This window comes from Saccostrea echinata, unplaced genomic scaffold (genome assembly GCF_033153115.1).
Source record: "Saccostrea echinata isolate AGI-Se365-2 ecotype Australia unplaced genomic scaffold, CSIRO_AGI_Sech_v1 ptg000025l, whole genome shotgun sequence".
In the NCBI taxonomy this organism is placed as follows: Eukaryota; Metazoa; Mollusca; class Bivalvia; order Ostreida; family Ostreidae; genus Saccostrea; species Saccostrea echinata.
The window spans coordinates 23042161-23055000 of NW_026889774.1; the positions used below are offsets into that span (position 1 = coordinate 23042161).

The 12840-nt window shown below is 35.9% G+C and overlaps 2 protein-coding genes across 3 annotated transcripts in view; both read right to left on the reverse strand.

Annotated features, from left to right (window-relative positions):
• LOC133192203 (glycerol kinase-like) overlaps nucleotides 1-12840 on the reverse strand; it is a 419267-nt gene that overhangs the window by 305578 nt on the left and 100849 nt on the right. The gene's annotated exons all lie outside the window — the stretch shown is intronic.
• Nucleotides 138-12840, reverse strand: part of LOC133192723 (uncharacterized) — a 13970-nt gene continuing 1267 nt past the window's right edge. Inside the window, exons 1-2 of one of the 2 annotated variants that reach the window (XM_061328726.1) lie at nucleotides 4631-4704; nucleotides 138-895 (exon numbers count right to left, since the gene is read on the reverse strand). In XM_061328726.1, the coding sequence (XP_061184710.1) occupies nucleotides 147-866 (720 nt within the window). In that variant the 5' untranslated portion in view covers nucleotides 867-895; nucleotides 4631-4704 and the 3' untranslated portion in view covers nucleotides 138-146. Of the gene's footprint in view, nucleotides 896-4630; nucleotides 4705-12840 lie in introns of those variants that run through there. The other variant, XM_061328725.1, reaches the window with a different exon arrangement.

Below are 12840 nucleotides of genomic sequence, written 5' to 3' on the forward strand. Positions count from 1 at the left end.
GTAATGAAAAATGCACCGATGGTTTCAAATACTAATGCAGATGATACATTTTTTTTTTAATGAAGAGTTTTTCTAAATTAAAATAATTAAAAAAAATGAAAAACTGCTGTCTAAAAATGACAGCATTAGATCTAGGAATAGAGGCATCAGTAGGTATCGGGAGATAAACACAGTTCTTTGTGTATATTCATCCAGTCTCTTTTTTGACAATCTTTGGAACAGTATACCGCTACTTTACACCGTGAACATTTTTTTAATACATTATGAGACGATTTCTTTCCACATTCCCAACATTGAGATGTAGTTTGTGTTGACGGCTCATTTACAGAAACAGAGAATTTCAGACTCACATACGCCTTGATCTTTTGGAAGTATGACTTCAGTTGTATTTTGTTTTGCATAATGGCGAGTGCTTTCTCTGGATTTTGCAAATCCCATCTAAAGGCTTTTATGACATGATCACCGACGCCAAGATTTTCTGTGACTTCATCTCCAAGGTAAAGATCATTCTCCTCCTCTGGATTTTTCTCGACAAACATAGCTTTCGTTTTCAAAAGAAAAAGTTGCTCTGATGAAAAGTCCTCTACAAATGTATTGTCAACCACGTGACCTTGCACGTCCAACCAGACGTGAGCTAGTTTAATTCCTCCGTGATGCTGAGCGTCAAGAATGCCATAAACTATTCTACTCTGAATACCCATTGCAGTTAGACATCGATGCAAGATCAGATTAATCTTGCTGCAGGCATTGCTTACTCGCAGTGACTTTTGCAGGCCCATGCTGGTTGACAACAGCTCACGAATATCCTTTGCTCGTGTTATATCGTCTGGCACACCAAATGGAGACTTGGTGAAATTGAAATCCATTTTTGATAGGGGTTACTGGTATTGAGGAACTACAAAGAGATATTCGTATACTCAAAGTACCTTAGTTTAAGACACCCCTTTCCCCAATCTCTTTGCTCAAATTAAACTAGAATATATTCAATACGAAATTTCATAATAATAATGATAAAAAAAAGAAACGGATGTGTTTATCAAGGCCGTAACTAGGCTCAAATTTTTAGTGTGGCAAGGGAACTTGGGGCCACCCGAGTCCCAAGCGGGTCCAGGGTAGTGTCCTGATAAGGATTTTCGGGGGAAGGGGGGAGCTCCCGATACAAGGGCACCGTTTTACAAAAGAACTTACGACTAAGACCGAAATGAAATTTTGCAAATAACTTTCTAGCTTATATATATATTTAAGATGGTTTTAATCTTTTATACAAGAATTAAGAAAGATGTTTTTAGACTAGTAATTTTTAACTGAATCATCAATTTGCAAAATTTTACAATCCACTTAAGTTTTTGGTCACTGTCATAAGTTCTATTGTAAAACGGGCTCCTGGGTTTAGTAAATTAAAGACAACCTTTGAAAGTTTTAATTTCACGTTTTGAATGATTTGTACATGCGTTCTAAACTGTAATGAAACACCTGGTAAGATGATAGATTTACAGAAATTGAAACAAAAGTTGAAAGTATTAATTTAGTACAAAGACACACATAATTAATTCAAGTTCAAAGTAAAACTTTTTTCATTTTTAAGAAAACTCTCAAATTTTAGTGAGGCATCTGCCTCACTTGCCTCAATGGTAGTTACGGCCTTGATTTATGTGTTTATTTAACAAGCAGAACATCTTTAAAATATAAACAGTTGCAGTCTCGAAATACTATAATTTACTGTACATTGTATCAAATATGTTGGCTGGTGAATAGAACGACAGCGTATACGTAACATTCCAATTCTGCAAGTTTTGTTTCAACTTTTTTAAATATATTTTTTACATTGTTGGTACAATTTCTTAAATTGTAAGTCAGTATCCTTCCAGGGCTTCCGTAGATTATACATTTTTTATTGTTTGTAGAATTTAGAAAATGATTGTACGATTTTTTAAAAATGTTTGTACAGGTTAATAAAATTGTTGATAGAAGTTAGGAAAATTCCGATGTAAATTTATGTAATTCTCCTACAGCTACGACGGTTGTTCGAAAAGTTCACGGACTTGTGACGTACCTTTTTTCCTTAATCCATATTACATGTATATCCAAATTTGGTAGACTTGTTTTAACAATAAATTCCAAAGATTTGTATTAAAAGAATATAATAAATTATGAGGTATTATGATCTAAGATTTAAAACTACGAAAAGTGGGTCCAGGAGTAGATCAAAATTTCACAAAATCACAAAGTTTAAGATTTCTTAAATAGTTTTAATGTTTTCACTAGGAAATTCAAACATTGATTTTTTTTTTTGTGGTTTGATACTGTGCTTTGATAAAATTCGAGTTAAATATCTAATGTAGTAAATGGTGTTAAAACGTTAAAACAATGCTATGGCTTTAATTCAGCGTTATTTTGTAATATTATACTTTCATGTAAATTAGTTAAATCTGATTCGCCGAGAAACATTTGTTTAAAAAAACACTATTACCCGCTAAATGATGAAGCCACGCCCTCCAGCGTAGCAACAGTCAACATTGCTTGACAACAAGTGATATTCCAAAAAATAGTGACTGCGTAGAATTTATGAGCGCAAGTTTCATTGATATATGTTTTTGTATTAACTATTAAACAATCAGTACAATGTAATAAATATTGCATGTAGTTGAGTGTAACATTGAAAATTTTCACCCCAAGAAAACCATTGTCAACCGAGGCGCAGTTGAGGTTGACAATGGTTTTCTTGGGTGAAATTTTTCAATGTTACACTCAACTTCATGCAATATTTATTAATATTTATATACCAACACCGTTCGCAACGTCTGCATCAGAAGACACTCGGTATGTGAGGAAAGCCAATATTAGAAAAAAAAAATATCAAAAGAGTTAGTATAATGTCATTAAAAGAGATATAGGCGCTTCACTGTTGCGTATCTTGTGAAAGTAGAGTTACGAGGTAAAAAATTAAAACACTGATTTGACAAACGAACTCGTGCTTCTGGAATTTTTGTTAACGCTGGTAAAGAAACGCTGTTAATTGGTATGGCGCTAGACTGGTGTGAAATATATAGTGAGAGTATTTTTGAGAGACTCATGTCGTTAGTTTTTATGCCCCAGGATCGAAAGATCCCGGGGATATATTGTTTTGGTCCTGTTTGTCTGTTTATCTGTTTGTCTGTTTATCTGTTTGTCCGTTTGTCTGTCTGTCTGTTGTTAACTTTAACCTTGCCCATAACTTTTGATTGGTTGGAGCTATGACTTAAATATTTCACATATGTATTCCTTGTGACAAGATCTTTCTTTGGGAACCATCATTTTTGACCTTGACCTTGGAGTTTGACCCACTTTTGCAAAATTTTATGAGACTTTAACCTTGGCCATAACTTCTGAACAGTTGGTGCTTGGGGTTTCAAACTTCACATGTGTATTCTTTGTGACACGACCTTCCTTTGGATACCAACAACTTTGACCTTTTGACCTTGGAGTTTGACCTACTTTTGAAAAACTTTAACCTTGGCCATAACTTTTGAACAGTTGGTGCTTGGGATTTCAAACTTCACAGGTGTATTCCTTGTGACAAGACATTCCTCTGGATATCAACCTTTTTGACCCTTTGACCTTGACCTAGGAATTTGACCTACTTTTGAAAAACTTTAACCTTGGCCATACCTTTTGAACGGTTAGAGCTAGGGCTTTCATACTTCACATATGTAATCCTTGTGACAAGACCTTTGTTTGGATACCAACCACTTTGATCTTTTGACCTTGACCTAGGAGTTTGACCTACTTTTGAAAAACTTTAACCTTGGCTAAAACTTTTAAATGGTTGATGCTAGGGCTTTCATACTTCACATATATAATCCTTGTGACGTCACCTTCCTTTGGATACTATCCACTTTGACCCTTTGACCTTGACATAGAAGTTTGACCTACTTTTAAAAAACTTTAACCTTGGCCATAATTTTTGAATGGTTGGTGCTAGGGCTTTCATACTTCACATATGTAATCCTTGTGACAAGACCTTCCTTTGGGTACCAACCACTTTGACCCTTTGACCTTGACATAGGAGTTTGACCTACTTTCGAAAAACTTTAACCTTGGCCATAACTTTTAAATGGTTGGTGCTAGGGCTTTCATACTTTACATATGTAATCCTTGTGACAAGACCTTCCTTTGGATACCAACAACTTTGACCTTGACCTTGATGTTTTACTTACTTTTAAAAGACTTTAACCTTCGCCATAACTTTTGAACAGTTGCAGCTAGGGCTTTCAAATTAAACATTTTTTATCTTTTGGCCTGGATTTTGACTTGCATTTGAGAAACTTTAACCTTCCCAATAAGCTGCCATACGGGGGCATCAGTGTTTCACAAACACATCTTGTTACACAATGTTGTTAAGGGTGTATCTTGGTAAAAAAAATGATTTTAGTATTAAGTTACATGAATTCTATTTAATTATATGGAATGAAACTTCACACTTCAATAACATAAACATGTTTATTAGCTAAAATTCTTTTAAACCGTTGATTTCATTTACAACAAGAAAATTTTTCTAAATCATTTAGATACAGTGAAAACAGGAGAGATGATAGGTTTTCACCCTGTACAAGGAAAAAAAAATATCAGAATTTTGTCCATTACAAAATACCTTGGTTGTCAAGTATGTGGTTTATCTATTCTCAATTCTTTTGAAGATGTAATCATACATTGACTTCTTTGTCACTAGAATTCAATAAAAATCAATCAAGAAAAAAAGCACTAAATGAAAGTTTTTGCATTTTTAAATGCATCACTATGGCGCCATTATTTGAGAGAAATATGTACATGTATATAATAATGAACATATCCTTCTCTCTAAAAAATCTTTTTTAAAAATTGCATGTTGGTTTTTAACTATTGTGTAATGGTATTTTTTTTTCATCTTCCACAGCATAAGAACAAATAACATATACATATACAGGTACATGTAATTGTAAATGTACTTAAGAAGACAAAAAAGTACAAAGATTAAAAACAGTACAAGTTATTATGCCCCTGGATCGAAAGATCCTGGGGTATATTGTTTTTGACCTGTCTGTCTGTTTGTTTGATTGTCTGTCTGTTGTCAACTTTAACCTTGCCCATAACTATTGATTGGTTAGAGCTATGACTTTCATATTTCACATGTATATTTCTCGTGACAAGACCTTTCTTTGGATACCATCATATTTGACCTTTTGACCTTGACCTTGGAGTTTGACCCAGTTTTGCAAAATTTTATAAGACTTTAACCTTGGCCATATCTTCTGAACAGTTGGTGCTTAGGGTTTCAAACTTCACATGTGTATTCCTTGTGACAAGTCCTTCCTTTGGATACCAACAACTTTGACCTTTTGACCTTGACCTTGGAGTTTGACCTACTTTTGAAAAACTTTAACCTTGGCCATAACTTTTGAACAGTTGGTGCTTGGGGTTTCAAACTTCACATGCGTATTCCTTGCGACAAGACCTTCTTCAGGATATCAACCTTTTGGACCCCTTGACCTCGACCTAGGAGTTTGACCTACTTTTGAAAAACTTTAACCTTGGTCATAACTTTTGAACGGTTGGAGTTAGGGCTTTCATACTTCACATATGTAATCCTTGTGACAAGACCTTTCTTTGGATACCAACCACTTTAACCTATTGACATTGACCTAGGATTTTGACCTACTTTTGAAAAACTTTGACCTTGGCCATAAACTTTGAATGGTTGATGCTAGGGCTTTCATACTTCACATATGTATTCCTTGTGATATCACCTTCCTTTGGATACCAACCACTTTGACCTTTTGACCTTGACATAGGAGTTTGACCTACTTTTGAAAAACTTTAACCTTGGTCATAACTTTTGAATGGTTGATGCTAGGGCTTTCATACTTCACATATGTATTTCTTGTGATATCACCTTCCTTTGGATACCAACCACTTTGACTTTTGACCTTGACATAGGAGTTTGACCTTCTTTTGAAAAACTTTAACCTTGGCCATAACTTTTGAATAGTTGATGCTAGGGCTTTCATACTTCACATATGTAATCCTTGTGACAAGACCTTCCTTTGAATACCAACAACTTCGACCTTGACCTTGACGTTTTACTTACTTTTAAAAGACTTTAACCTTCACCATAACTTTTGAACAGTTGCAGCTAGGGCTTTCAAATTTCACAAGTATATTCCTCGAGACAAGACCTTTCTTGGATACCAACATTTTTTTATCTTTTGGCCTGGATTTTGACTTGCATTTGAGAAACTTTAACCTTCGCCATAAGCTGCCATACAGGGGCATCAGTGTTTCACAAACACATCTTGTTTTTAAATTGTAAAAACGATACATAATTTTTTCTAATCACAAAAACGTACAAAACGATTTTTTCACATCATACAAACGATATTCTAAATTGTACATACGATATTCTATATTTTTTGCAAACGATTTTTAAATCTTACATGTAAAACTAAAGATTTTCCAAATTAAATAAACGAGTTTCCAAATTGTTTGAACGATTTTTCAAAATTGTATAAACGATTTAAAAAATATAAAAACGGTTTTAAAGGTATTTTTTTAATGTACAAACGATTTTAGAAAAATTGTACAAACGATTTAGAAACTGTACAAACGATTCATATATCGTAAAATAGAAAGAAATTAGGGGGTAATGACACGTATTCGTTGTCGTAGTGCATAGATGCATACTTTGCAGAAGGATAAAACGTACGCTCAACTAGGACCTTAGGTCACCGGCTCAGTTCACAACTATCAAACCTGTTTACTCCGCGACAAAATGTAGTGCATTGCAACCGTAAAGAGAAAAATAGAATAAATCGCACTACTGTGAAGCCTTTACAGTGTAAAACAACAAACAGAAAATCTATTTTTGTCACAGGAATAATCATCTGATATGAGAAAAGATACAGGGGGAGCAACATTGACTGCAATATATTATAAAATATAAGTTATACAGCAATGGATTACGTAGGGTGACCTGTGGTCTCCCTAATGATATTATTATTCCATGTAAGGCAACAGTATCTATTTAACACAGTACCTAACCTCTGATCTCCTTATTAATATATCAGGGTAGGCGACCTCCTGTCTCTGCATTCGCAGATCTAACAGGCAGGGGGAGGAGGTACATTGTAGGTCTTGCCCCCCACCCCGCTCGGACTCTTCACTGATCCTTAAAGATAATGGAATAATTATTTGGTAATAAATTATATTAGGTGTCCTTTGGTCTCCCTTTTGAGGTCATACCTCAATAGGCGACCTTATCAGTTTAACATTCTAGTAAACCTCTGGTTAATATTAATCTTACAGAGTAGATGTATGCCCAGTCTTGCAATTAAGGATGGAGGCTGAAGTTCTCCTCTTTCCCTGGAATTTACCCTTATCAAATTCATAAACGAATCAAAACTACTAGTATGTTTTCCAAAATAATAAACTTAAAAAACATGGACCCATTGTCAATTGCTTGTGGGATACATATACTGTATATGAAGGAAAAGTTGTCTAATGTCATCCCCCACCCAATTACATAAATTTAGAGAATTAATTTGAAGAAATTGTGAAATTGTTTGCTTGTAAAAAAAATCAGGGTCTCAATTTTTGTTTGGAGTGAATTTGAAAAATAATTCTTCACATGCCACATTTTTAAATTGTCTTCTTATAACTTCAAGTGACCTCATGTTTTCCTAATAATGAACAATATAAGATTACTCTGGTCTACTGATTCATATACCACTTCGTCTGACCTCTGATATCCTTATTGATGTACAATATAAGACAAACTCATGTTTCCATATTCTTTATGTGGGGAGAAGAGGAAACATAAAGTTTATACGAATAGGGAGACCATAGGTCCTCTTATATTGTACATCATTAGGAGGACCAAAGATCACATTGTATTGTAAATCAAAAGAAAGACAAGAGGTCCCCTTTATCCTACATCAACAGGGAGACCAGAGGTCCCCTTATATCCTACATCCAAAGGGAGACCAGAAGATACCTTATATTGTACATCAAAAGGGAGACCAGAGATCTCTTATATTGTACATCAATAGGGAGACCAAAGACCCCCCTATATCCTACATCAGTAGGGAGACCAAAGGATACCTTATATTTAACATCAATAGGGAGACCAGAGGTCACCTTATATTGTATATTAGTAGAGAGACCAGAAGTCACATTATATTGTACATGAATACGGAGACCTGGGGTCCCCTTATTTTATTAATCATTGGGGTGACCATATTTCATATAAAAGTGTTTATAAATACGGAGACCAGATTGCATCTTATGTTGTACATTATTCAAGAGACCAGAGGCCAGATAAAGTTGTGTATGAATATGAAGACCAGAGGACAGCCTATAGTGTTCATCATTTGCAGACCACTGGTCACATAAGGCTGTGTATAATATGAATACGGAGACCAGAGGTCCCAATATGGTGTACTTCATTAGGGTAACCAGAGGTACCCTTATGTTTTACATCAATAGGGAGGCCAGGGGTCACCTTATATTGTACATCAATAGGGAGACAAGAGGTCACTTATTTTGTACATCAATAGGGAGACTAGAGGTCACCTTATATTGTACATAAATACAATATACCAGAGGACACCTTACATTGTAAAGAATTAGGGAGACAAGAGGTAACTTATTTTGTACATCGATAGGGAGACCAGAGAACACCTTATATTGTACATAATTAGAGGGACCAGAGGTCACCTTATATTGTACATCAATAGGGAGACCAGAGGACATTGTATATTGTACATAATTAGGGAGACCAGAGGTAACTTATTCTGTACATCAATAGGGAGAGCAGAGGTCACCTTATATTGTACATCAATAGGAACACCAAAGGTCCCCTTATATCCTATATCATTAGGGAGACCAGAGATCCCCTTATATTGTACATCTCTAGGGAGACCAGAGGAAACCATATATTGTACATCATTAGGGAGACCAGAGTTCCCCATATATCCTACATCAGTAGGGAGACCAGAAGACACCTTATATTGTACATCAATAGGGAAACCAGAGATCACTTATATTGTACATCAATAGAGAGACCAAAGGTCCCCTTATATCCTACATCAGTAGGGAGACCAGAGGACACATTATATTGTACATCAGTAGGGAGACCAGAGGACACCTTATATTGTACATCAGTAGGGAAACCAGAGGACACCTTATATTTGACATCAATAGGGAGACCGGAGGTCACCTTATATTGTACATTAGTAGGTCCCCTTATATCCTACATCAGTAGGGAGACCAGAAGACACCTTATATTGTACATCAATAGGGAAACCAGAGATCACTTATATTGTACATCAATAGGGAGACCAAAGGTCCCCTTATATCATCATTAGTTGGGAGACCAGCGGACACCTTATATTGTACATCAATATGGAAACCAGAGGACATCTTCTACTTTACAATAATAGGGAGACCAGAAGTCACCTTATATTGTACATTAGTAGGGAGACAAGAAGTCACATTATATTGTACATTATTCAGAGACCAGAGGTCACATAAAGTTGTGTATGAATATGAAGACCAGAGGACAGCCTATAGTGTTCATCATTTGCAGACCACTGATCACATAAGGCTGTGTATAATATGAATATGGAGACCAGAGGTCCCCATATGGTGTACTTCATTAGGGTGACCAGAGGTCCCCTTATGTTGTACATCCTTGGGAGACCAGAAGTCACCTTATATTTTACATTAATAGGGAAATCAAAGGTCACCTAATATTGTACATCAATAGGGAGACCAGGGGTCACCTTATATTGTACATCAATAGGGAGACTAGAGGTCACCTTAGATTGTACATAAATACGGAGACCAGAGGACACCTTATAGTGAACATCATAAAGGATTCCAAAGGTCACTTTAAATTGTACATCAATAAGGAGACGAGAGGTCACCTAATATTATACATCAATAGGGAGACCAGGGGTCACCTAATATTGTACATCAATGGGGAGACCAGAGGTCACCTTATGTTGTATATCAGTAGGCTTATGTTGTACTTCATTGTGGAGACCAGAGGTTACCTTATGTTGATCATTAGAGAGACCAGAGGTGACATAGAGTTTATACAAATGCCAAGACCAGAGGTCCTCTTATATAAAACATAATTAGGGAGACAATGCAGAGGTCACGTAAAGTTGTGAATGAATACGGAGACCAGAGGTTTCCATATATTGTACATCACAGTGTTATAGGGAGACCAGATATCACAAAAAGTTTATATGGATGCAGAGATCAGGCTTCTACGATACTAGACTCTGTTTAACTAAAAGACAACTCAAAAACAAAATAAAGGCAATAATATTGGAAATAAGCTTCTGAACATTTAATCATGTGAAGAAAAAATTACTTCTTTCACTCCATAATTTCTCATATCTTACATAAACAAAGATTGCAAGAGTTCTTTTATATCATAACACAAATACAGATTATGAAATATGTAGAGATAATGAACAGTATTCGAGCTCAAAAGTCCATTAAACATTACAAAATAGGAGCGGAGCAAACACGGACCTCCTAAATATCAGAGGTGGGATCAGGTGCCATGGAGGAGTGAGCATCCCATGCCGACTGGTCAAACCCGCCGTGTGCTCCTTATCATATTCGGGAAAAAACGGAAAAATTCGTGGACAACTCAGTGTGTGAATAATGGGCTAACAATCAGTTTGAAAAAAAGTCAGTCAGCATTTGACTTAATTGCCAGCAAGGTCATTGTATCGACCATAGAACTTATGAAATGATAACTTTAAATGAGACTACTGATATTCTTGCTTAATCAACTTCTTTGTCAATAACTTTTCTCGTTTTAAAAATTGTTCATACGTAGAACATGCTCTTCCGTATTGCATCAACTGAGAGATATCATTATGGAGACCAGAGATCAACTTATAAAGTACATTAATAGGGAAACAAGATGTTCTATATAAAGTAATCTCTGGTCTCCCTATTCATGTACAATATACAATATTAGGTGATCTCTGGTCTCCCTAATTATGTACAAAATAAGGTGTCCACTGGTCTCCCTATTGATGTACAATATAAGTTGACCTCTGGTCTCCCTAATTATGTACAATATACAGTGTCCTCTGGTCTCCCTATTAATGTACAATATAAGGTGACCTCTGGTCCCCCTACTTATGTACAATATAAGGTGACCTCTGGTCTCCCTATTGATGTACAAAATAAGTTACCTCTGGTCTCCCTAATTATGTACAATATACAGTGTCCTCTGGTCTCCCTATTAATGTACAGTATAAGGTGACCTCTGGTCTCCCTATCGATGTACAAAATAAGTTACCTCTGGTCTCCCTAATTCTTTACAATATAAGGTGTCCTCTGGTCTCCGTATTTATGTACAATATAAGGTGACCTCTAGTCTCCCTATTGATGTACAAAATAAGTGACCTCTTGTCTCCCTATTGATGTACAATAGGTGAACTCTAGTCTCCCTATTGATGTATATAATAAGGTGACCTCTTGTCTCCCTCTTGATATACAATATAAGGTGACCTCTTGTCTCCCTATTGATGTACAATATAAGGTGACCTCTGGTCTCTCTTATTATGTACAATATAGGTTGTCCTCTGGTCTCCCTTATTATGTACAATATACGGTGACCCCTGATCTTCCAATTGATGAACAATATAAGGTAACCTTTGGTCTCCCTATTAATTACAATATAAGGTGGCCTATGGTCTCTATATTGATGTACAAAATAAGTGACCTCTGGTCACCCTATTGATATACAATATAAGGTGACCTCTGGTCTCCCTATTGATGTACAATATAAGGTGACCTCTGGTCTCCCTATTGATATACAATATAAGGTGATCTGTGGTCTCCCTAATTATGTAAAATATAAGGTGACCACTGGTCTCCCTTTTGTTGTTCAAAATGAGTTACCTCTGGTTTCCCTATTGATGTATAAAATAAGTGACCACTAGTCTCCCTAATTCTGTACAAAATAAAAGGTGTCCTTTTCTCCTTATTGATGTACATAAAAAGTTACCTCTGGTCTCCCTATTGATGTATAGATGTATAATATAAGGTGACCTCTGGTCTCCCTATTGATGTACCATCTACAATATAAGGTGATCTTTGGTCTCCCTAATTATGTACAATATAAGGTGACCCCTGGTCTCCCTATTGATATACAATAACTGGTGATCTCTGGTCTCCCTACTAATGTAAACTATAAGTTGAATACTGGTCTCCCTATTGATGTACAATATAAGGAGTCCTTTGATCTCTGTATTGATGTACATTATAAGGTAACCCCTGAGTCTCCCTAATTATGTACAATATAAGGTGTCTTATTGTTTCCGTATTGATGTACAATATAAGATGGCCTCTGGTCTCCGTTTTGATGTGCAATAGAAGGTGACCTCTGGTCTCCCTAATTATTTATAATATAAGGTTACCACTGGTCTCCCTATTGATGTACTATAAAAGGGGACCTCTGGTCTCTCTATTGATGTACAATATAAGGTGGCCTCTGGTCTCCGTTTTGATGTGCAATAGAAGGTGACCTCTGGTCTCCCTATTGATGTACAATATACGGTGACCTCTAGTGTCCGTTTTGATATGAAACATTAGTTTACCACTAGTCTCCACATTGGTGGTATCTGGTGACTGTTTTGCACACTCTTGTCTCCTTATTGATTTACAATGCCTGATGACCTCCGGTCTCTGCATTGATATGACACATTATTTTATCATTCCATATGCAAGATATTGCTCAAAGCAGGCTTGTGACAATAAATTTGATGTGACCAGGGATGATCCCTCCCATGTATC